The sequence below is a fragment of the Stomoxys calcitrans genome, chromosome 3, assembly GCF_963082655.1.
Source record: "Stomoxys calcitrans chromosome 3, idStoCalc2.1, whole genome shotgun sequence".
NCBI classification, from domain to species: domain Eukaryota; kingdom Metazoa; phylum Arthropoda; class Insecta; order Diptera; family Muscidae; genus Stomoxys; species Stomoxys calcitrans.
The window spans coordinates 19,619,690-19,646,677 of NC_081554.1; the positions used below are offsets into that span (position 1 = coordinate 19,619,690).

The following is a 26,988-nucleotide window of genomic DNA, read 5'->3' on the forward strand; positions in this document are numbered from 1 at the left end:
ATGTCATTGTTAAAATTTTTGCAACAAATTTTTGCACAGTTCAAATTTGCCCAACTCCCATTAAGATTAAAAAAACTGAAGTTTTTTTTATAATACTTTTTATTGATTTTTTTTTAATTTTTATACTTTTATAAATTCAAACAATTTTCGAATGAGTCAAATTTTTCTCTGAAAAAGGAAAAAGCACAGATCTGATAAAAAGGGGTTTCTTTAGAAGAATCGTTTTTTTTTCGATAGTGTAGTGAGAAAAAAATAAATATTTTATAACAAAAAAATGTAATTTAGCTCAATTATGATCTAAATTTGTGCTCGTCCTTATTTTTAACTGGCAGTTAAAATGGTGATAGTTTTTTTCCATGTTTGGTTTTTGTTTTTTTTTTTTCTTTCGAACGCAGAGGTGAGAATGTAAAAAAATAGTTTTTTGTAGTTTTTTTTCTTGTTGTTTTTGTTTTTTTATAAATTCTAAAGTCTATTTTGTTTTGTTTATAAAATAAAAAATAAAAACAAAAAATAAAATTAAAAATTCTCTCCTGTAATAAGTTTAGGTTTTATAGACGAATGCCAGGATTGGTGGCAGCAACATAACGCAACAATTCATCGTTATCCTCACAGATGAAGGGCTTCTCGTGGTAGCAGGCAACATCGTGCCATGCAATGCCATCATTGTAGACATTGTTCAACACCGACAAGCATTGTTCCTTGGTTTGATTGATGTCGTATTCGGCATTGTCGGGTTGTGGGCGCTTCTTGTGACCGGTCTGGGACCAGGGATTGTAACCCCAACCTTGAGGAATGCGGTTGGTGGCTTGGATCTTCTCACGGGTGGCAGACCAGAACCAGCCATAGATGTTTTTGGGTTCCAAATCGGGACGGTTTTCACAACCATTGAAATCGCAGATGCGACCGGCGGTCCAGATGTAGGGCACATCGTTTTGTTGAATGACACGGAAGATCAGATTGTTCTTTTCTTGGGTTTCCAAAGCCACCAAATCCATACAGTATTCACGGCAGAGATTACGACCATCGAGCCAATCGACTTTTCTGTTGGCCAAGGCAGGGACGTGGGTGCTCAAGAACATGTTGCGGCCGCGATAGGAGAACTCCTTGGGACCTGAAATGGGCAAACAGAAAATAAGGATTAGAATTTGTCATAAAACCGTCTAACCGTAACAAGGTTTTCATAAAATTTTCTTAGCTACCTAACTTTGCAGTTTATTATAAAATTTTTCGCAAAGAATTTTTTTTTCTATGAAATCAAAGAATAGAAAAGGTCATTTATTAATGAAAACCTAATTTGATGCATAAACACAACAAAGACCTCTAAATGCATAGAATATTTTTTTTATCAAATTTTTCTGTGATATTCATAATTCTTTTTTGTAGTCCGTCATAATCTATTATGAGTCTTTTGTATGTGTGCTGTTGTTGAATACTTGTTTGTGTTGTAGGTATTTAGGTATTGTTGGAGGCTTTGTATTGCTATTAAGGCTAAGATGCCAATTTCAATTTCATTCATGACTTGACAATTTCATGTAGCCTCAAACATATTGAATAGCTTAGCAAAACCACCGCACAGCAGTAAAGCAAATGTAGTACCTACAGCAGCATTAGCAGCGGCAGCCGCCACAGCAGCTTTATTACGATGATGATAACTTGCGCAACATCATTATCAACCACATCGTGATGTGGCCCAGGCCACTTTGTATAGTGCATCATAATGATTTTTGTGTATGGTGGTGTTTTGTTTTCCTTTTCATACTGTATAGTTAATATTTTTGCACTTCAAATGGCGGTTAGACAGACAGACAGACGGACAGATAAATGGATGTATGGACCAATCGACCGACAAAAAAAAAACCAAAACAAAAGAAGCCTTTGTTGGCTGAGTGGCTGACTGAATGACTGACTGAGTAACTGGCTGCTTGGCTCCCTGTCTTCACCAAAGTGCATAATAATAATGTCTTAATGAAAGACCAACAACCTTTTCCGTTCAAATTTACACAGTATTTGCCAATATGTAAACATATGCAACATCCAAAACAGCCATGATGAGAAGAAGAAGACAAAAGCCAACTTCAACAGCATTCAATTGAAGTTTGTTTTCTAAGTCTTTTGTTTGACGCTGTGTGGTAGTGCTCTTTACATGAGCACTGTAAGTTAAAACAAAAAAAACAAACAAAACTAACCCCTCTAATGTAAGAAAACTGCAGCTAACTTGTTTTTACAGTTGTTTAGCAGTAACAGCATCAATTTCATTAAATCATTCCATGCAATAACTTCTCAGCTACAAAAGAGACTGAGACAAAGAGAGAATGCTGACATTATTACAGCTTACAGCATACATTCATCTTATTTGTCTTATGTCTACAAAGAAATAATTTGAGCTAAAATCGCTCGAAATTAAATTTTAAACATGTTTTCTATACAAATCGAATTTAGTCAAAAAGTTTTAGTTTTGTAGTAGTATCCATTGTAAATTGATTTGTGTGAATTTTTAATCCTATTTTCTTTTTGTTTTATGTCGGTTTACAATATCACTAACTCAAAAAGAACATCCAGCATTTATTTTATTTTAATTATTTTTTATGGTATTTCATTAATTTTTATTTTATTTTTTTATGGTATTTTATTTATTTTTATGTTAATTTAATTTTATTTTGTTTTATTTTATTTTATTTTATTTTATTTTATTTTATTTTATTTTATTTTATTTTATTTTATTTTATTTTATTTTATTTTATTTTATTTTATTTTATTTTATTTTATTTTATTTTATTTTATTTTATTTTATTTTATTTTATTTTATTTTATTTTATTTTATTTTATTTTATTTTATTTTATTTTATTTTATTTTATTTTGTTTTATTTTTTTTTTATTTTTTTTTTTTTTATTTTATTTTGTTTTATTTTATTTTATTTTATTTTGTTTTACTTTATTTTGTTTTTTTTATTTTATTTTATTTTTTTATTTTATTTTATTTTTTATTTTATTTTATTTCATTTTATTTTATTTTATTTATTTTTTATTTTATTTCATTTTATTTGATTTTATTTCATTTCATTTCATTTCATTTCATTTCATTTCATTTCATTTCATTTCATTTCATTTCATTTCATTTCATTTCATTTCATTTCATTTCATTTCATTTCATTTCATTTCATTTCATTTCATTTCATTTCATTTCATTTCATTTCATTTTATTTTATTTTATTTTATTTTATTTTATGTTATTTTATTTTATTTTTTTTTTATTTTACTTTATTTTATTTTATTTTATTATACCCTCCACCATAGGATGGGGGGTATACTAATTTCGTCATTCTGTTTGTAACTACTCGAAATATTCGTCTGAGACCGCATAAAGTATATATATTCTTGATCGTCTCGACATTTTATGTCGATCTCGCCATGTCCGTCCGTCTGTCTGTCGAAAGCACGCTAACTTCCAAAGGAGTTAAGCTAGCCGCTTGAAATTTTGCACAAATACTTTTTATTAGTGTAGGTCGGTTGGTATTGTAAATGGGCCATATCAGCTATATCAATATAGCTGCCATATAAACCATATAAACAGCTCCCATATAAATCGATCTCTCTATTTTACTTCTTGAGCCCCCAAAGGGCGGAATTCTTATTCGAATTGGCTGACATTTTGCACAGGTCTCCAACATATAATTTAATTGTGGTCCAAACCGGACCATATCTTGATATCGCTCTAATAGCAGACCAAATCTTTTCTTATATCCTGTTTTGCCTAAGAAGAGATGCCGGGATAAAAACTCGACAAATGCGATCCATGGTGGAGGGTATATAAGATTCGGCCCGGCCGAACTTAGCACCCTCTTACTTGTTTTTTTTTTTTTTATTTTATTTTTTATGGGGGTATAATAATCTAGTCATTCCGTTTGTAACACCTCTATATATTGTTCTGGGATCGCAGATCAATCTTTGACATTATAAGTCGCATTAGCCATGTCCGTTCGTGCTCGTGTCCCTCCGTCTGTGGAAATCACGACAGCCGTCGAACGCGTAGAGCTAGCTGCAGGAAATTTTGCAAAGATAGTTCTTATTGATGTAGTTCATTTGGGATTGCAAATGGGCCATATCAGTTCAGATTTGTATATAGCTCCCATATAAAGTGGTCCTTCGACTCGACTTCTTGAGCTCCTAGAAGCTGCTAATATTAACCGATTGGGCAGAAATTTTGCCTATAATGTTTTGTTGCCACTTCCAACAATCATGCCAAGTATAATCTGAATCGGTCTATAACCTGATATAGCTCCCATATAACCCGATCTCCCGATTTGACATCTTGAGCCCCTAAAAGCCCAATTTATTATCCGATTGAGCTGACATTTTGCATGTAAGTTTCCGTTATGACTTCCAACAATTGTGGCAAGTGTTGTGCAAATCGGTATATAACCTGATGTGGCTCCTATATAAACCGATCTCCTAATTGGCATCTCGAACCCCTGGAAATCACAATTTTTATCCAATGGGGCTGAAATATAAGACTTCCAACAATGATGTCACGTACGTTCCAAATCCTTTGTGTAAACTTTTAGCAGAACCCGTGGGTTTGCAAAATTCGGCACGGCCGAACTTAGCGCGCTTCAGTTTCTTGATTTAATTTAGCTATAAAAAGCTGGATTGTTATTTAATATTGTTCATTTTATATATTTTTGATTTTTTTTGTTATTGGATTTTATATTTGAAAAACTAAAAAAATTGTAAACCTCACGCTAATAGTACCTGTAAAAATGCATTCTCACTTGAGCCCCATTAACGCATTTATTTCAAGTCTGTCCTTCCATTGCGAATAACATTAACATAGTGCCTAGAAATTGTTTATTCGCATTTCTCACTAAACTGATGTGACTTGGCTGAACTCATAACATAATTATGACTGTTTGTTATTGTTTTATTGTTTTTTTTTACTTTTTTGTTTGTTGCTTTAGTAGCAGCCGCACTCGCCTCGCCAATAGACCAAGCAAATGTATACACATGCGTGTAGAAGCAAAAAAAAAATGTTAAACAGAGTTTAGTTACCTATTAACCTGATTTTTCGTATTTTTTAACTCAGTTTTTATAGTAGTATATGAGAGCTGTATGTGATGGTGCATGGCACTTTTATTTTAACGATTTTCCCCGCGTGCATAATTATAAAATTATGTGTGAGTGAGCCAGCCGGTGTTTCTCACTTCAATCATTTGCATATGTTTTCTTTGTGGGCATTTCTTTTGATGTACGGCATGTTTTCGTTTAGTTTTATGTTTTATTGCTACTGTTGTTGTTGTGATTTCATTTATTGAAATTGGAGTCATTAGCATGATTTTATTGTTATTGGGATTTGGGTCAAGGTAAATGCACATTTTGTGCATTTTTTGTTAGTTTTGATAAGGGATAAAAATGTGGTATGAAAGTGTTTTTTTTAGCCATTAGAGTGAAAAAAAAGTATTTAGTTTGAAATAAATTGCTGGAAAATGCGATATTTTAATGCTATTTTTGAGTGGGTTTTTCTAAATGCATGTTCGTTTCTTAAGTCTTTTGATTTTTCTTAATATTTTTCGAGTGTGATTTTCTAAAGGCATGTTTGTTTCTTAAGTCTTTTGTTTTTTATGTCTTATCATTTTTCGAGTACGGTATGCTTGTTTCTTAAGTCTTTTGTTTTTTCTTCTTAACTATCCTTAGTCATTAAATATTCTTGAATCTCAACATATTTAATTATTTATTGTTTATGGCCTAATGTGTAAGGCCTGAAACAATAAACTTAGGCAACACACCTAATATTAAGTTCATTGCCCCATTGTAAAATTAAAGACTTAAGACACAAATATTTTAATACAAATATTTTTATAAAGTTAAGATATTCGATGCAAACTGCTGGAATTATGTAAAGCTTGTTTTCTAATTCTTTTGTTTTTGATTTTTTCTAAATGGTTCTATAAAATTATTTAAATTCTATTGTCGTTATAGGTTAGCAGGCCTAAAACAAAAGACTTAAGCTACACACGTGCCAATAAACAGGGGGACTCTTTAAACTCAGTGAAGCAAAAACAATTTACTATAAAGTGGTTTACTTTGTCATTGACTAGATGATGACATAGGCAAATTGTGTACACCCAGCCTACTTTTTTATACACCCAAAGAGTTGTATCACGGTTGCTGCCATCATTTTAGGAGTATTTTTGCTTTGTAAAACTTCTCTACTAAGAGATGTCCCTTAGCAGCTTGCCGTTTGATCTCGGCATTGAAAAGAAGGTTCCATATAATTATTGATTCATTTATGTGAGAGAAATCACTCAGTTGTTTTTAGTGGTTGTTTATTGTTGTTGCAACTTTTGCCCATGAATATTCCACTAAGGAACAGGGGCACACTTCTCACACATCAGTCTTTGGAGAGAAGTTTTACATGGCATAGTACCTCACAAATTTTGGCAGCATTTGAAGGGGAAAACCACCGCTGAAAAATTTTCTGATGGTCTCGCCAGGATTTGAACCCAGACATTCAGCGTCATAGGCGGACATGCTAACTTCTGCACTATGGTGGCCCCCAGTGGATAATGTCAACAAATTTCAATGTTGGTTATTTTCTCCTCAATGTTGGGTGTATAAGTTCAGATTTTTGCTATGAATAACTTCCCGACGGACTCAATTAAAACACGTGCTAACTTCTGCGCTACGGGGGCCTCCAGTGGATAATGTCAACAAATTTTCAATGTTGGGTGTATAAGTTCAGATTTTAGCTATGTATAACTTCCCGACGGACTCAATTAAAACAAGAAGTCAAGATCCCAGATCGGTTTATATGACAGCTATATCAGGATATGAACCGATTTGAACCTTATTTGACACAGTTGTTGAAAGTAAGAATAAAATACGTCATGCTAAATTTCAGCCAAATCGGATAGGAATTGAGCCCTCTGGAAGCTCAAGAAGGCAAATACCCAGATCTGTTTATATGACAGCTATAGCAGGTTGTGAACCGATTTGAATCATACTTGGCACAGTTGTTGGATATCATAACGAAATACTTCGTGCAAAAATTCATTCAAATCGGATAAGAATTGCGCCCTCTAGAGGCTAAAGAAGTCAAGACCCAAGATCGGTTTATATGACAGCTATATCTGGTAATGGACCGATTTGAACCATGCTTGGCACAGTTGTTAGATGTCATAACAAAACACGTCGTGCCAAAATTCATTCAAATCGGATAAGAATTGCGCCCTCTAGAGGCTCAAGAAGTTAAGACCCAAGATCGGTTTATATGCCAGCTATATCAGGTTATGGACCGATTTGAACCATACTTGGCACCGTTGTTGGATATCATTACAAGACACGTGGTGCAAAATGTCAGTCAAATCGGATGAGAATTGCACCCGCTAGAGGCTCAAGGAGTCAAGACCCAAGATCGGTTTATATGGCAGCTATATCAAAACATGGACCGATATGGTCCATTTACAATACCAACTGACCTATACTAATAAGAAGTATTTGTGCAAAATTTCAGGCGGCTAACTTTACTCCTTCGGAAGTTAGCGTGCTTTTGCTAGACAGACGGACGGACGGACAGACGGCCGGGCATATATTGGGTTGCCCAAAAAGTAATTGCGGATTTTTTAAAAGAAAGTAAATGCATTTTTCATAAAACTTAGAATAAACTTTAATCAAATGTACTTTTTTACACTTTTTTTCTAAAGCAAGCTAAAAGTAACAGCTGGTAACTGACAGAAGAAAGAATGCAACTACAGAGTCACAAGCTGTGAACAAATTTGTCAACGCCGACTATATGAAAAATCCGCAATTACTTTTTGGGCAACCCAATATATACTTTATGGGGTCTCAGACGAATATTTCGAGTAGTTACAAACAGAATGACGAAATTAGTATACCCCCCATCCTATGGTGGAGGGTATAAAAAGGGAGTACCTTATTATTGAAATATAACACGGACAGGTCTCATTGATATGAAAGAAGTCTCCTCATAGCAGACTTAATTTGGTTGTATTGCCTTTACATTGGTATATGTCTGCTTTTCAATTCAACCGGCCCGTTTTCTCATATTTTATCTCCCCGGTGCATGTGTCTTAAGTCTTTTGTTTTGCAATAACACTCATATCAGTCATTACAAAATTTCTAAACAATTTCAATGCACATAGCAACCAACATTTATCTTCACTTCAAATGGGAGGGCAATCGCAAGTTCATCATCAATAAAAAAATATCTGACAAAGGTGCCGGCTGCTGCTGTCATAACCACAAAAACAATGTGTAAGTACTTAGAATTTTATGGCCCTCACACCAACACTCAATAAGTGATGGCATGGGTCAGCTTTCGACATCGCAACAAAACAAAAACAAAAATGAAAATCCATTAAAGCAAGCAATTGCACAATGATTGTTGCAATAATAAGCCATTGATTGTTAAGATCTCTGACATGGGTGGGGTTAACGATGCAAGGGGAGAAAAGGGTAAAGGCTACGAGAAGTCTTACATCAAAACTAATTTTAGAAAAAATTGCAAAAGTAAATCTTTTATTTACCTTACCTTAGCTTAACTATGATGAGGCGGATGAGTTGTAACCATTCGACCCAAACAGCCAGCTGGCCAGCTAACAGTTTTGTATCCCTTTCCCAATAGCTGGTTGTTTGGCTATGTTGTTGTTGTTGGTTGTTTAGATCGTGTGAGCCAAGTGTGTTGAAGTTTGCTTATTTACGGTTACATAAGCTCAGCAACAACAACAATGGCTTTAATCTTTACAAAAACAACAGTCCAAAAAAAAAACGGTTGAAACCCTTGCATCCGCTTGGCAAATTAATAGCATTCAATATAATTATTATTAGTTTACATTGCATGCACTTACAAATGCAAGATGCATCTTCATTGTGTAGCCCTCCTCTTGAATGTCTCCTACAACTACAACCAATTTAATAAGAAAAGAAAAAAATTGCTTAAAAAATTCCCATATAATCTCTAAGAGAATAACTGCTATGATGAATTTCTATTGAATTGCAATGGTGTTTCCAGCAATTACTCATTTCCAAAGAAAGATTATTGCCATTATGAGCCATGGCTAAACACTTAAATCTAAAGTATTGGCGTGGCAAGAATCTCATAAAATAAATGCATATTTTCATCATATTTAACATCATTTCATAACCTCAGACATGTGCAAATATTCATGAAGGAATATTTTGTGTCCGGAATAATAATAACTTAACATTTTGCCAGCAAATTCGGCGGCGTCTATGTAGTTAATGGGGCACACAGTGAATATACCAACCAAATGTATGGCCAAAAAAAAAACCCCCAAAAACCAGAGCAGATTGCCCAGCTTAGCTAGCTAGTTAGACCAGTTCTCTGATCACATTTGAAATGTGCATACATTTGGAATTTTGGATTATATAAACTAAACTCAATGGCGGTGATACCGGCTAAACGCAATGTCCCACAAAATTTATAATTAAATTGTTTTAAAATAATTTTTGGCGCTGCCAAATGCATTCATAGCATTGCATAACCGCACAAAACAGACATAGAAATAGTTTGAAATAAAAGTGCCGAATTGAAATCCTCAAAAACCACAACATTAAGCAATTCAAAAAAAAAAAAATGCCATATAAAAAACCTAAACCTCAAATTAAACTATAATCATTTAATTTATTATAGACTACCGTTATGTCAACTGGTCATTAAACTAGATTGAATTTGTTTCTGTGTGTGTGTGTGTGTGATTTAGAAGACATTTTGAGGTTTTAACTAAATTTGTTTTTTATGCTTAAACTGCGTATCGGTTTCTTGGTGCCAATAGCATCATTCATGTATTCATTCATTATTTTTTTTATTCTATTTTTCTTGTTTGTTGGTTTTTTTGAACTCAAAAAAAAAAAGAACGTGGTATTTAATGATATCTTTATAAACAATATTCTATTTAAAAATTTTGACAAATTTAATAAAAAAAATACTAATGAAAAATGCTACAAACTTGGATATTCTTCTGCTAAAAATGTAATCAAATTATTAATAAGAGGATATATAAGGGCTATAATCTTTTTGGGATCCACCGTGGTGCATAGGTTAGCATGCCCGCCTATTCCACCCAAACGCCGGGTTCAAATCATGTCGGCGAGAACAACTTAAAAAAACATTTTCAGCGGTGGTTATCCCCTCACCAAATGCTGACATCATTTGTTAGCATTTCAACCATGTACCACTTCTCAACAAAGTGGTGTCAATTTTCAGTGACACTCTGTTCTGTCTTGGCATAAAACAGGAGGTCCCCTTATCATTGAGCTTAAATTTGAATCGCACTCAATTGATTTTGTAAGAAATTAGTTTCGCTCTGCTTTTGCCTTAATGGGATGTTCGGGAAACACTGAACTATAAGTGTCCTTCAAATACCAAAATTCAGCCCCATTGAATAAAACTAGAGGCTTCGAGGAGCTACACAAAGTGACTTCTAGGGCCTAACGACTGCAATAGGTACTGGACAATATTTGGAGCGGGTTGGGAATCATAAGAGTATTTACATAGCAAATTTCAGTCCAAACGAATAAAAATTAAGGCTTCTTTGTAGGGGCTCAGAAAGTAAAATTCAGGTACCGGCTTATACGATATATGGACCTAGCTGAAAAGTCACCAGTGTGGATGTTGAAGAATATAAATGCAACACACATACCAAATTTCAGCTCAATTGGATAACAGAACTATTATTTGAATCACAAAGTGTCCTTATCGACCATCATATCTAGTTGGATGTTTTTGAAGGTGGACGACCCCCAGACACTTGGTCCCAAATTTGGGTACTATAGTACTCCGAAAGATTTTTCATCGAAGACCCATATTTTCCAATTGGGATAGCTTCCCAAATCTTAGTCGCACATATCGTTAGCAAATTCGTACTATATTCGTAAACGGTATTTACGAATATAGTACGAATTTGATAATTTGAATTACATATAGAGCTGGCAAACCAATATGTCTGTTAGGGTATTTTTGCAGGTGGATAATCCTCAGACACATGAGTACTAAAGACTTTTCATTTATGCCATATTTTTTTAGTTTTGAGGATTTTTTGGGGTTAGCAATAAAAATTGTTTCAATAGGCCCAATATTTGCTTCAATTTCTGAGTGGAAAGTAATTTTCGCAATCTTTCATAATAATTATCGATCCGATATTTATTCTCAATCCGATAATCGATAACATGAACGATAACTAGATAGACAAAAAAGGGGGTTTTAACACAATTTGAAGAATTATTTCTAAAACTTTAAACTTTAAAAACGTTAAGTTCAGCTGAATTGAATCTTATTTAACTTCCACCATGGAGGTCACGTTTAAACTTTCAACCACATTAATGCGGCTCCAGAAGTCATAATCCGGCGATCGGTTTATATGGGACCTAGGTTATAAATATATTTGCACAATACTTGACACGGCTGTTGGAAGCCTTAGCAAAACTTTACTTGCGTACCCAAATTAGATGGTGAAGATCATTTTTTATGACGGCTATAACAAATTAAGACCCGATTCAGACCATATTTAGAACATTTGTTGAAAATTAAAACAAAACACCCTGAGCAAAATATCAGTCAAATCGGATAAGAATTACGAACTCTAGAGGCTCAAGAAGTCAAGATCCGAGATCCGTTTGTATGGCAGATATCACAAAACGTGGATCGATATCGCTCATTTACAATCCTAAACGACTTGCACTAATATGAAGTATTTGTCCAAAACTTCAAGCTCTTAGCTTTACTATGTTGAAAGTTTGCGTGCTTTTGACAGACGGACGGGCATGGCTAAATCGACTTGGAATGTCAAGAGCATCAAGAATATTTAAACCTTGCTAGGTCTCATATCAATATTTCGAACAAACCTATGACGGCTAACGCCTGGGCTCAAATCCCGGCGTTAACATCAGCAAAATTTTCAGCTGTGATTATCACCTTACTAATGCTGGCTACATTTGTGAGGTATCCTGCCATGCTAAGATCTTCTCTACCAAGTAGCGTCCCTTTGCGGTACACCGTTCGACTTGGCATAAAGAAGGAGGCCGCTTATTATTGAGCTTAAAACTTTAATCGGACTGCACTCATTGATATTAGAGAAGTATCCCCATGTTCCTTAATGGAATGTTCATGGGAAATTTAGTTAGATTACATATGGAATGACGAAATTACTTTAAACCCAGCCTTTAGTGGGGGTATAAAAATGCTTGTTAAGCTATTTTGCTATTTACCCAAAAATGTTTGTTAACCCCCTTTGCATTTTAGACGGTGATATAGAAATGTTTTTTTTTTTTTTTTTGTTACATTCCTTTCTTGCTCATAATTTATTCTCCCAAAAAACGGTGCCTTTTAAGTTTTTTTTTTCAGCTATTCAACTTGTTTAAGCTCTAATTAATTTCCCCCTCCCAAATAAACCTGACATATTTCACACACCGTTTTTAGATTCGTATGTGTATGGCCCAGATGGTTTTGTGAGTTATGCAACAAGAGCTGCATGACATTATAATCAAACGAACATTGTTTATCAATAAAATTGATTTATAGTCATTGATAGTTGTATTTAATATGCTACCATTAGCGCGATTGATTTCAACATTTATGTGTAATAAAATACCAATCATGATTTTAGAGAGATCAATTTGGAGATATTAATCGCCTTAAGATAAATGACCTCAAATTAAAGAAAAATATCAATAAAAATGAAAATGAAGAAATCCAATTTCGTATGAAAAATTGTTTAAATTGTAGAGGTAAGATTTTATGACTGTGGCGAAAGATGCATTGTATTTGACAAATGGGGTTGTAGTACACCATTTCCAGGTGGAAAAATAATACTATAACAAATTTGAAATTGTTCATCAAAAAATTATAAAAAAAAGAAAAATTAAAATGTTGCCCACTAAAGCTCGACTACATTGAGTGGTAATCAACACGAAGTTTGAATTGAACAAGCCAACAACAAATGAACAAAGGGAAAATTATTTAATTTAACTATAGATTACCTAAGGTAATGGTCTCGAATTACTAGTACGCCAGATATTGGGTTCGAATTTCATTCAATATCAGACTGTAACTATTATAACAATAACTAACATTGATCTAACAGATTTATTGTGAAACACTAGATTAAAGAGCAGTCATGGGTATATCCATATGTACAATGATGTACATTATTGTCTACACACATACACCAGAACATAAGCCTTTGGGCTTCACAATAGTGTGCACATGTATTAGAGTTCAAAATATACAAAATAAATTTTGTTTCAAATTTTTCCTCTATTATTTCGTTACCTACTTTATCTGACCTAGCCCCCAGAAATTATGGCTAATGTTCAATTTCCTTCTTTGGAAAACTAAATTTGAGCATAAGTCACTCAGTTTCACTTTTTTCAAATTACCTATGATTTCAATGCTAGCTGTCTAGCTCTATGCTGAACCTAACCATTGGTTCAGTCATTGACATTAATTTCACCACATTTCAACTTGGAATGTTGTTGGCCAAACACATAGTTTGGTTACTAATGCTTGCTCTGCTCGTTTGCTTTTGCATTGGCAATTACAGAAACCCAATTGGTTTCTATCATTTTCACTAATTACATATGCAAATGTCATTGAAACTGAAAGACAAGAAGTAAAACTTGCAACATTTTCCATTTTAGGAAAAATTGTAAAACCATGTTGGAAGAAACGTGTATTTCAACGACGACGTTTGCTAAAAGACCAAGACAATGAAGAAGGTGAGGTCATTAGATACCGGTAACATAAGATGGTTGATTATTGTTTGCATTGCGCATTGCTGTAACTTGGTATTGAGAAAATCAATAACCTTAAAGAACCTTGTCGTTGAAAAAAATATATATACAAATTTCAAAGAAAAATTTGGGGGAGCGTCCGCCCCCCTCTCTTAAGTACCCTATATTTACATATTTTTGATTATGAGGCGGCCACTCAGTGACTTGGCCCTGAAAATATATATCAGATACGTGTTCCACTCTAAAATACCTTTTACTTGAGTCCCATATTACAATGAAAGGCAAATACGTCCTATTGACGGGTGCTATGGGAGTGAAGTGGCCCCATAGACACTTTTTGCCAAATATTGTTATCAGATTCATACTCTTCTCCCAAAGACCTTTCATTTGGGTTTTTGGATTACTCTAAGAGTGCATACAAAATTTCCCCTAAATCGGTCCACCCATCTCCTAGATATAGCTTTATTTTGAAGTAAGGGAAAGCGTCTGCCCCCTCTTAAGTACCATTTATTCACATGTTTTTGAGTATGAGGCGGCCACTCAATGACTTGGCCCTGATAATATATATCAGATACGTGTTCTACTCTAAAATACCTTTTACTTGAGTCCCATATTGCAAAGGAAAGCAAATACGTCCTATTGACGGGTGCAATGGGAGTGAAGTGGCCCCATAGACACTTTTTGCCAAATATTTTGATAAGATTTGTACTCTTCTCCCAATTACCTTTCATTTGAGTCCCATATTGCTATGGTCGGTAAATTTGTCCTTTTTGGGGGGAGAGGCGGTCCCCATAGGTAACCCATCCGAAATTTGGACACCAAATTTTCGTTTTTAGGTTACTATACCACCACCCACCGAGATCTGCCGTTTCTGAAAATTAGGGTTAGGGGGAGGGTCCGTCCCCCTTTCACATATATAGTACCCTATTTTCACCACAGGACCATTCTGCTTCATCTGTGAAAATTTCAAGAAAATGGATTTAACCGTTTTTGAGTCCATAGGGACCAAACAAACAACCTCAAATTCATTTTTATATTTAAGAAGAAGATTGTCAACATTTCTTTTGTTGACAATTTTTACAGAATTTAACTTTTACAAAAAATCGGACAATATACGATAGGAAATTTATTTTTTAGGTAAAATAATATTTAAAAAAAAGTTTTATTAAAATCTAATTTTCTCTTTGCCTTTGTGCCTTCAAGATCTTTTGTTTGAAATAATCTTATCGAACTTTGATTTTCCTAGAAATTTTTAATTATTTTTTTTTAATTTTGTCAAAACCTGTTTTTTTAAAGTTTGATAGAAGTTTGATTTTCATAGAAAATTTTGTCGGAATAAAAATTTTTGAAAAAGAAATTATCAAAAGAAAATTTTTTAGAATATTTTTTTCAAAATTCCATTATCTCAAATTCTTTGTAAAAAATTGATTTTAATAGAAATTTGATTTCCTTGAAAATTTGGTCGAAGCATGATATTCATACAAAATTTCATCATATATGATTTTCATAAAAAAATTCGGTCAAAATTAAATTTTCATAAAAAAATTCTTGTATTTTTTTTTTATTTGCCCCAAAATTGTTTTTTTTTGCCCCGGTATTGTTTTTTTTTTTTAATTTTCATTTTTGTTATTTTTTTTTTTTTTTTTGAACTGCAAGGTATTTTTCGAGTGGTACTTACGGCTGGCACATTTGGCGGGATTGGGCAGCGACAAAAATCTGCCTGGTTTCGTGGAGGTGGTGGTGGTACTTCTGGCTTGACTAATGGCTGGTTCAGCATATGATGCTGCCACACAGAATGCAGCTAATACCAAGGTGACTTTCATCTAAAAATAAAACGAACAAAAAATTTACAAATTTGAGAAATATCACAAACGAATGAATAAATAATTGGTAAGTATATATTTGTTGATATATATTTTCACAAAATTTACATATAAAGTGTTGATTTAAACATGTATACGGCTACTATGGATGCCTTATCTGAAGATTAATGAAGACATTAAGCATGCAAAGAATTGAAGATGGTATTTTGTTGTTGTTTTTTTTTTTTTTTTGTTGGACATTTATGTTAATGCCTATATAAACATACTAATGCATTTTAAGTAGTGTTGTTTGGTGATTATGTTCATAACAAAAGACTTAAGACACATACTTGACTACTCAACCTATCGCAACAAACCATTCAAAACTGTTTTTGGAAATTTGGTCAATGGACTAAATCTCCTATTGCCAAATCCAAGAGAAACATGCCTAAACTTCAATGGGAAATTCATTAACTATTCCGAATAGAAAACGCAAACAACAACAACTTTGAATATGCAAATTTTGTAGACATTTTGTGTGTGTGTGTGTGTGTTTTTTTTCTTCCTTTGACCGGTAGATAACAAGAAAATAACCACTGATCATTATAATGAATTGTTTTACACACATATCGAAAACACACCCGAAATCTCAAGCAGAAACAAATCTCGCAAAAGGGTGTTAATAAAAAACAAAGGTAAATGACCAACATTTCCGTTCAACAGACCCATTGGTGGTGGTCAATTTCTGTGTTTAACCAATTCATTATGATATTCAGTGCATATCAGAAGACATCAGTGGTGTATGTTAACAATGATGGACGATTGGGCTTGATAAGCTTGTCATAAGCCGAACTGTGCTGCATTGAAGCTACTCTTAGTTTGTTGTTATTGAGGCTCATATTAGCTTTTGGTAGTGTAAATGTAGATGGCGGTGGAGGAGGCCGGGGGCAAGAGGCTATTAAAAATGCACTATGCGTGTTTTGAAGTTTACGCATTGAAATCATTGTCATTGTAGCCATAACCATCGCCATTATTGTTATGATTATCAACGTGATCATGAGGTTGATGATCATCATTATGCCCCCCCACTACCCATTTATGACTATGCCTTGGTTGGTGTGTTTGTTGGAGCTGTTGCTGGTTGTTGCTGCTGCTTCTTCTTTTTTCGATAAATACTAATAGCATTTGTAGGGGTTTTTGTGTCAAGGATGTTTTTATAACCGGTTAAGTGTTTTGTTATTTACAATATTGGCAACAGCAACAACAACAATAATATCAACAAACATCGGCTTTAGTCTCAACAGCAGCAGCCGCAGCAGCAACAGCAAACATCTCAACAAAAGCCGTTTTTTTTCTTTTGAAAATTAAAACTACAAAAAGAAAAAAAAGAAGAAGCTTGGTGCTGACTGGCGCTTCTTTGGCTATTGAGGCCTTACATTATTACACGGTTAACAGGCTATACAAAAAAAAAAATTGCCACCGATCTTTTTCTTTTTTTATATCGTTTAGATATGCGATTCATGTACAAGCACTACTTGGTCATATCTATGTCCGTCCATCTGTTGGTCGGTTGAATGCTCGCTAGTACGCTTGGCCTTTATGTCATTCTGCGTATTGCGAAGAATTTTAATTTGTTTTTTTTAGTATTACTTTTTTGCTCTTGGTGGGCAAATTGACAGAGTGTGACACCTTAGTGACCTCTAAATTAAAAATGGGAATATCCATAGGCCTTATAAATGTCATATGGCTAGGGTGACCAATGTGAGAGGATAAGGCCATAGCTATGGGATGGGCGTAGGCTTATTTCTGGCTGAAACTTCAAAAAAATGCCACAGATAAGTCTTTTTTTAAGCCATTTATCATTCAACTTGTTTTGGATGTGATGGTACAATATTTAGGTGGCATAAAACAGAATTTATTTAAGTCTGGGAAGTACTGAAGCATATTAACCTAAGCAAGGCTTGGATTCCCACAACCATGTAGGAGTCAAAATATTGTTTGACCTCGAACTTTTGTTAGAACGAGTTGCAGTAAAAGGAAAATTTCTTTGAAATTTCCTACAAAAACTTAACACCGGTATTCACGAGACTTAATGTAGATTTTAAATGGGTTTATTTGACAGATTTCCTTCATAGAACTGTCAAATAAACCAATTTTAAAGGCCTGATTATGCTCTCGTAAACATACCTTAAATGTAGGAAAACGTGTCAGCTTTTTTTTGCTTTATGAAAACACATGCAAACGATTACCGAACGTCGGTGGACCGTAACCGGAAAGTAGAATTTAGTAAAAACAAAATTTTACGTTCCGTTTTCGTGTCTACTTTTACTTTACTTTAATTAGCTATGACAGAATATTTGTTCCACTAGCCGAACGTAGAATACCGTTCCAAGCGACTCGATCTTCTGCGCTCATTCTAAAATCTCTGACACCAAGTTTCGAGGTGTCTCCTACAACTTGATTGTCCGTTTTCGTGGCAGCTGATAAAATTTGAAGTTTGAAGAAATTTCAAAACCAAAAAAGATGTTTAGAAAACTGCCATTCTTATATTCTACGAATTCTCTGCAGAATTTATTGTCAATAATTAGTGTTGAATGGGAGCCCACCTTGATAAGGTGGTCAGGCTGAGCTGTTGTGAAAAGTAAATGAAAAACAAAGATATATGTAAAAGCAAGAAATTACAAGAAGAGAGTAGGAGGTAAGCGCCAATACGGCGCTCTTGTATCAGCTAATCTATGCCACCACTATATCATAAAACTGGGGTCTATTCAGGGTTTCCACATACTCCGCCAAGCAGTTTGGCCGCACTGTACTAGCACCCATGTCCTTGAGGGGCGCCATATACACATACTGATTTCGACGCGGAAAGAAATGATTATAAGCACCACATCAGTTGAAACTCTGAGCTCCAATTTATTTCATGTTCATCGTCATAACGAGAAGTTCTGGCTGTGGTTAGTGGAATGCTTCGCATACGGAATAGCTGTAATTGCAGTCGCAAACAATCATCAGTGAGAGGCCGGACTGCAACGGCTCTTGCTTAAATACTGAGTGCCTGTGATACTCGATGTGACAAGGCGATCTATTGGCGTCTTTTAACAACCAATGGCCATAACGTTCCCGCGGCGTTTTAGTCTTATGGATCGATCAGAGCTTGACGAGTATCGCTACCTCCTCATACAAATGTGGCTACAACATCAGCAACAACAACTGATTTCGAAAATTGTGAATCTCTTCTCAGAATTTCTTTTGCGTCTATCGTTATAGCACATAACTCTCCCTGAAATGTTGTGTATGTCGTAGTATAGCCCCAATCCAGACCCTGTTTCCTGAAACCCTTCTCAGTCTGCCCACCGCTTTCATCCTGTTTCGTGAAACCCTTCGCAGTCTGCCCACCGCATCCATAGTGTCGCGAAGGGAACCTTGGATGTATTCTGTCTTCCCGTGCAGCTCAGGGCGGTAACTGTAAAACATCTCCTCGTTGTTCAATGCCCTCTCAATATTCGAGAAGGACCCCATCGCGTACTCCTTCAGATGGAGACATCTCAACTTCTCGCATTACTGCGTGGAGGGTCGTCTTCTCTGACCTACCCTTGAATTATGCCTGAAGTTCTTCGACATCATCATCGACATGGTTTCAACTTCCCAAAAAGCCTTGCACAAACGAGCAGATAAAGAAAATGGAGAAAGTTGGAAACCACAACTTTGAGATAGTCAGTAACTTTATCTACCTCGGCACCGCCGTAACCAAAACGAATGACACCACTTTTGAGATAAAGCGAAGAATAATACTGGAAAACAGATGCTACTTTGGGCTAAGTAAGCAGTTTGGAAACAAGGCCACCTCTCGAAGACTACACTTTACAAGACACTGATACTACCCGTGCTGTTATATGGTTCTGAAGTATGGGTACTTGTGAAAGCAGATGAGGCAGTGCTTGGAGTATCTGAGAGAAAGATTCTTCGTGAAATATATGGAACAGTTTACGTTAACGGAGAATATAGGCGACGTATGAACCACGAGCTGTATGAGCTGTATGACGACGATAGCATAGTTACACGCATCAAAATACAACGGCTGCGTTGACTATGTCATGTTGTCAGAATGGATGAAGAAGCTCCAACAAAAAAGTCTTTTGAAGGCAAACACGGTGGTACAAGCAAACCGGGAAGACCAAAAGCCCGATGGAAAGATCAAGTTGTGGGAGACACCTCGAAACTTGGTGTCAGAGATTTTAGAATGAGCACAGAAGATTGAGGCGCTTGGAACGTTATTCTACACGCAAACGGGGAAGTCCAAAAGCCCGATGAAAAGATCAAGTTGTGGGAGACACCTCGAAACTTGGTGTCAGAGATTTTAGAATGAGCACAGAAGATTGAGGCGCTTGGAACGCTATTCTACGTTCGGCTAGTGGAACAAATATTCTGTCATAGCCTATTAAGGTAAGGTCTTCGACATCAGACCATCTCTCACCTTGTTTTATTTGAAATTTCAAATGCCAGGTTTTGTAGTGAACATTATTGCCTCCATACATTTACGATACATTTGTTCTACATTTACACTACATTCATAAAGTTTTGTGAATAAGGCCGTAAATTCTTTACAAACATAAGGCCTTATTCACCAAATCTTATGAAGCCTTAGAATTGACTTATTTGACAGTTCTATAAAAGAAAACTATCAAATAAACCTATTTCAAATCTTTATTAAGATTTGGGAATACAGGTGTTATTCTCTCCCCCATAGTCAATTGATGGCATTCGATTTTAAAATTCTTTCCATTTCAAAAATACCTGATGTGACATAACAAGGACAAAAACTAGCCACCAAACCACTCACTCATATTAAACTATTAATAAAAATGTAATAATTTGCCAAAAACTAAAATCAAACATTGAAGACAAATATTTAATCTGTACACCTGTTCCAGTCCGCAACGATGAAATCTGAAGTAGTTAAATTTATGCATGCCCAACTAAACAAAGCCGGCAACTAATTATGACAAATTATAGACCCCCATATCAATCAATATCGCCATTGCTAATACCAAAGGCGATAGATATTTGCCTTATATGAAAACAAAAAATAGTTGAATACATGATGCCAACAAATTCAACAGAAAACAAACCCGAAGTTGTCTAATATTTCACATATGTGTGGGGGGATAAACCCCAAATGTCTGGTGGTCATAGACGTCGTCTTCATAGCTGTCTGGCTTTAGCTCAGTCCGCTCATTCAGACTCATGTATAAAATTCCTGCACAGAGCTATTGTGTTTTTTTTTTTTTCTCGGATATCCCCTTAACCTTAACACTGTCATCCCGCTGCCCTTCCTCCTTTGGCTTGATCACTAACTCACTGCCTCATCATTTGATTATTGAAAATAAATGTTGTATATTAATTATTGATTGCTGTTTTTTTTGTGTTTATATCAATGTGGCGGTTTAAAAGTCTCATTTCACATTATTAATGATTTAATAATTTTCGACATGAAACATGCTATCAAACACACACACACAAACACATATTTTGGCATATCTATCAAATCGAATAAAATTTATTATACTAGCGTTTTTTTTCTCTCTCTTCTTTGTCTTATTATGGACAATTAAACAAATGATTGACAGTGACACTGAAACATGCGTGGTTTAACATTGTTTTTGCCAAATTTGTTCATTGGAATTTTTATATTCATTCATTGTTATTGAATTTAATTGCCAATTGCCAATTGCATTGAAACGGCTGTAAATTCAAAGAATATTCTAGAATATCGAAGTATTGGGTTGCCCAAAAAGTAATTGCGGATTTTTCATATAGTCGGCGTTGACAAATTTTTTCACAGCTTGTGATTCTGTAATTGCATTCTTTCCTCTGTCAGTTATCAGCTGTTACTTTTAGCTTGCTTTAGAAAAAAAGTGTAAAAAAAGTATATTTGATTAAAGTTCATTCTAAGTTTTATTAAAAATGCATTTACTTTCTTTTAAAAAATCCGCAATTACTTTTTGGGCAACCCAATATATTATTTTATTGAGTTTTAAACACCATATCTCGGAGATGGATGGGACAATTAAGTTCGAACTCATCAATACTACTTCCAAAAGATGCACACAAATGATATGTGGATACATGGAAGGAAAAAATCTATCGCAACAAAGAAAATACATGGAAAAGAACAGCTAGTCTGAAAGGTGTCAGACTTGTGTTAGTGTCATACTTACATGGTAGACACGTTTTCGCGATATATTCGAAATAAGTACGGCCTACCAACAATATATGACCCTTGAAACCTCCACGCCCAATATGGCTGATGAGTTATTCTCACCAAGTATTTAAAACGCACAACAATCCAATTGCTGGTTTAGGTGTATGTCCATAGTGGCATGGGGCGGCTTTATATCCGCACCCTCTTTTCAACCTAACCTATTCTAACCAAATGACAAAACGAGTCCCATAGCGGTTGGTGTGTGTTGTGATCTCTGGTTTTCATTTTCCATTGCAAAAATCTCCCATCATTGAGCTCGTCTCGAAGAGAAACAAACCAAAAATTGTGGAATTAAATGATCTTCACCCTCTCTTCTCAGGCCAAAAAAAAAAAAAAAACTTGAAAGCGAAGTTTTGATTCGATACTTAATGCAGCCTTAGACATAAATGTGACAAAAAGCAAAAACGAAGTTTTGTTTCAATACTTTATGCAGCCATAGACATAAATGTGACAAAAACTTGACCATTAGGTTTAAAATTGAATCCAAGACTCTGGTAGCATGATCATACTATTGGCTTATACAAATTTGGGTCAAAGTACCGCTCCACAACCCCCCAGAAAATTTTTAAGCTAACATGTAAATCAAATGCAAATTGAAAATGTTGCCCACTCCACTAAGGAACAGTGGGGGGAAACTTCTCACATTTCAATGAGTGCAGACCGATTCAAGTTTAAGCTCAATGATAAGGGGCCTCCTTTTTATAGCCGGCGTTCAAACGGTGTTCAGCAGTGCGACACCTCTCTGGAGATAAGTTTTACATGGCATAGTACCTCACAAATATTATCAGCAGGAGGGGAAAACAACCGCTGAAAATTTTTTTCTGATGATCTCGTCAGGAACTGATCCCAGGCGTTCAGCGTCATAGGTGGACATACTAGCCCCAGGCGTTCAGCGTCATAGGCGGTGGCCTCCAACATGTAAATCACTCTGGACCATATGGGCCCCAATTGAAAGGAATGTGTGAATGACATATACCGCACCCGGACAACTATAAGGATTACTCTGAGAAACAACAAAATCGTAAAAACGGTCTCCCAAAATGTTGACGACCCATGCAATCGAAAAAAGGACCATGATCTGCGGACCTGCACCTGGACTCTTTATAGAGAACTCAATATTCAATATATTCCCCAGTACGTATACTGCACGTACTGGGGAATATATTGAATAAGTACAAGGCATATATTACAGCCTTACAGGAAGTGCGACAGAACGGGAATCACCTCACAACGACACCAAACAGAGACAAACTATACTAACTACTAAATTTCCAAAGAGTGCAATCCTGGTCAAATTTTAGCTCAAAGATATGGGGCCTTGGCACAGTTGTTGGAAGTCGCATCAGAACACCACACGCAAAATTTCATCCAAATCGGACTTAAATTGCGGCTTGTTAGGACTCAAGAAATCAAATTAGCAAATCGGTTTATATGGTAGCTATACCAGGTTATTGATCGATTTGGACTTTACTTATTACAGTTGTTGAAAGTCACAACAGAAGACTTCATGCAAAATTTTAGTCAAATTGAACCAAAATTGCGGCTTGTTAGGACTCAAGATGTCAAATCGTGAGATCGGTTTATATGGGAGCTATATCCAAGTCTGAACCGATATGGCCCATTTGTAATCCCCAACCACCTACAGCAATATTAAGTATTTGTGCAAAATTTTAAGCGGCTAGCTTTAAGCGATCGACCTCTATCTTGATTTCAACCGACGGAAGGACATTGCGATCTAGCGAACAAAGATTCGGATAATTACCCTATTGCAGCAAAATTTCGCACTCGTTTAAGCGAGATGAGATAAGTACACTGTGACGCTGCACGAAAGCTGGACATTGAAAAGCTGCTAATACAACAGATGGCAACGGCATACTCCACTCGACTAATCTAATTGCTTGATGAAAGCGCTTCTTGTCCCTATGATCTAACGATGCATTGCCCACTCCATGGAAAATCCCGCAAATCCATACTTGGGTAACAGAAACCTCACCCAAGAAACCCATGACATGACCAAGAGTGTTGGAATGCTACTGAAGCCAAGAAGTCGGCACTTAGAATAACCCTGCAATCAGTAGCAAAGCGCCAGATAAAAGAGAGGTATTAGAAGATAAGGAGAAACGTATGTTCCTCAGAGAGTAAAAGAAAATGTAAAGACGTGAGTGTGAGCGCTTTGAGGTGATAAGGAGAAACGTGTGTTCCTCAGAGAGAAAAAAGGAAATATAAAGACGTGAGTGTGAGCGCATTGAGATGTACAGGAGTCAGAATAAAGTCTGGAAATTTTACCAAAGAATCAAACATCAAACCGATAGCTTTGGTACAAGCATATTCTACTTCACAGACAAAGAAGGAAATTAAGCGGCTCTTCTGTCATTGAGATCGAATATAGTTCCGGTCTTGTCGGGAACTAGAGCTTTATTTTATGCGACCATTTTGACCAAATTCGAATGCCGATGTCGAAAAGCCTAACACCGCACCTTGTGCCAAGTTTCAGCAAAATCGGATAAGAAACGCTGCATTTATGGGCCCAAGGACTACAATCGGGAGATCAGTATATATGACAGCTATATCCAAAAAATAAATCGATCGAAACCATGGATGTCGAGAAGCCTAACATAGCTCACTATGCCAAATTCCAGAGAAATACGGGAGATCGGTATATATGACAGCTATATCCAAATACAGAAAGATTGGGGCAATATGGAACACGAATATCGTAGACTCTAACGCAGCTAACTGTGCTAAATTTCAGCGAAATCGGGTAATATATGCGCCTTTTATGGGCCCAAGACCTTAAATTGGGAGCTCGGTCGATATCTATATCCTAATATAGACCTGTCTGAACCATATAGAGCACGTAGAAATCCTCTGAATGTGGTGCAACAAGAAAAATTTATAAAAAATATTCTAACATATAAAAAAACAATCCAGTAATTTTATGACATTTTGTAGTACTTTTAACACATGTTTTTAAACGTCCAAAAAAATCTGAAAAACGAAATGAAACTATTGAGTAAAACAAAGAATAGTGTCATAAAATTGTTTAAAAAATTAAACAAAAAAAAACGTGTCTCGTTTTTTATTAAAAATTAAGAACTAAAATTCAGCCGACCATGGAAAGGCAGACCCTACACCAATCAGTCTGCGTGCCACTTTTAATGCTTGGAATCTATGTTGAAATATAGTCAGAATTTATAGCTAAATCGAATCAGGGCGTGATTTTAAGCCATTTGGTACACTTATCAATGGATCTACCTCGTCTCCTTCTTAGCGTTGTAAAAAAAATGCACAAAATTAAAATTCCCTGTACCACATTGGTGGTATAGGGTATAAAAATCGAATTTGATAGGAATTTTTTCTATATTCATATTTGAGCGAATTTTTAAATAAAAATATTCATAAATTGATTTTTTTATAAAGTTCATATATAAATCACAAATAAATTTAAAAAACAAAAAAGAATTTAAAAATTCTAAAATGTTCAAAAATCTATGATCATGAGAAATATCAAATCTTGACGAATTATTACACAAGTTTTCTAACTAAAAAAAAAATATTTCTATTATCAATTTTTCTTTCTTCTCAAATATGCGTTACAGTTAAGAAAACACTATCAACATTTTTCTATTTTTCAAAAATTATCCCTAAAACATAAAAACAAACAAAAAATAAACGAAACTGTTTGTTAGTCCCAAAATAAAAGAAAGCTCCAGATTTTGTCAATGGATACAAGAAAATTATAAAACTCCTAAATTTTCGTTCTTTATTGTGGATTTTAAACTGTCATTATAACCCCATCCTTTAATCATCTCCAAAAGTTTATCACTGATATAACTCCTATTCGTTTTATGAAATTGCGAAATTATGTCAAAAGTTTAGAACGAAAATTCGAATCTTACTCAATGAAGAAGCTAATGATTTCTATTCTAGAACTTTTATTTCAATTTCTAGAACTTATCACAAAACTATTGAAATTCATCACAGTTATACATAATTAAGGGTTCTTGTCCTTGCTACCAGTCAGTATTTTAAAAAACTCAAACAAATTATTAGACATTATAGCAGCTAACAAACTGTTCAAATATTCAATGTAATCAGTCTTTAATCAGCCTTATTTCGAAGGAAAAACTACACAGTTTTAGCTTCATTTCCACTTATTTGTTTCTTTCAAACACTTCTCAAGGATCAGTTAATGACATATATATTTGTATCAAAGAAACCCATAGGTATTTATCCATAATTGGTTTCTGGTACATTTCATTCATTCAAAACATGTAATCTGGCTTTTAGTGAAATTACAACATTTTCAAAGAGGTTTCACAACACTTTTCTGGATTTCGCATTGGCACAAAACCATCGATATTGGTTGATCGGTTAGTTGGTTGCATCATCTGTGATGAGACCACACTTACAAAAAGTTGATTTGCACATGCCACACATACACACACACACACAGATTTAGACTCAAAGCAACAGCGCCAGCACCTCACACCACACCATAATGATTGACACTTTTTTTAAGTTTCTACTCTCCAGCAAAGAACACTAACAAAATCCCCATTATAAATGTCATTGGTTTGTTCATAAATATGCATTATGACGTTAAGCATAAGTAGCGGCACAGCTTGATTTCATACAACCACAACAACAACAACAAAATCACTCGTAAATTTACAACATAGATGTTTTGGTGGTTTGTTCGATTGGTTGACAGATAGTTGATACGTAATCAAAAGACTTAGGAAACAAACTTGTTTAATTTTCAGATTTTGTCAATTGGCGTTTTTGTTTTCAGTTCTCTTTTAAATTTTTCCATTAGAAGTTCTTTTTGCAAATAATAGTCTTTTCTTTCTTATTTCACTTTAAACACTTTTTTCATAGTTTTTTCTTTTCAATTATCCATATATTTTTTGGCTTTAAACCAGGTAATCCAGAATTTTGTCGGCACATGTGAATATCGTTGAGTAATCCACTTGTATGCGGCAGCGGTTATCCTTTTGGCTGATTGACGTAGTCACACTCCTTTGCTTACCTTGGATTTGTAAAACTCTCTGAGATGCTGAAGTTTTTCGGGGTTTTTTGAAGTTGATAATCGACCGGGTTTGGTTCCACAACCAAACGCTGAAACTGGCAAACGAAAACAAAAGTCAATTGCGAGG

At 35.0% G+C, this 26,988-nt stretch overlaps 1 protein-coding gene across 1 annotated transcript; it reads right to left on the reverse strand.

Moving 5' to 3' along the window:
- Positions 1-364: 364 nt before the first annotated feature.
- On the reverse strand, positions 365-26,988 carry LOC106081717 (uncharacterized). Its single transcript, XM_013243885.2, has 3 exons — positions 26,862-26,988; positions 15,444-15,588; positions 365-1,111 (listed from the first exon to the last, which is right to left on the reverse strand). The coding sequence occupies exons 2-3, from the start codon at positions 15,586-15,588 to the stop codon at positions 549-551; spliced, it is 708 nt and encodes a 235-aa protein (XP_013099339.1). The 5' UTR covers positions 26,862-26,988; the 3' UTR covers positions 365-548.

What these genes read in the sequence shown, in the direction of transcription:
- LOC106081717 (XM_013243885.2), bottom strand. Translation starts at nt 15,588, where the DNA reads ATGAAAGTCACCTTGGTATTAGCTGCATTCTGTGTGGCAGCATCATAT. An exon ending in TCCCGCCAAATGTGCCAGCC is followed by an intron (nt 1,112 to 15,443) that starts GTAAGTACCACT and finishes TGCCCATTTCAG; the next exon opens with GTCCCAAGGAGTTCTCCTAT.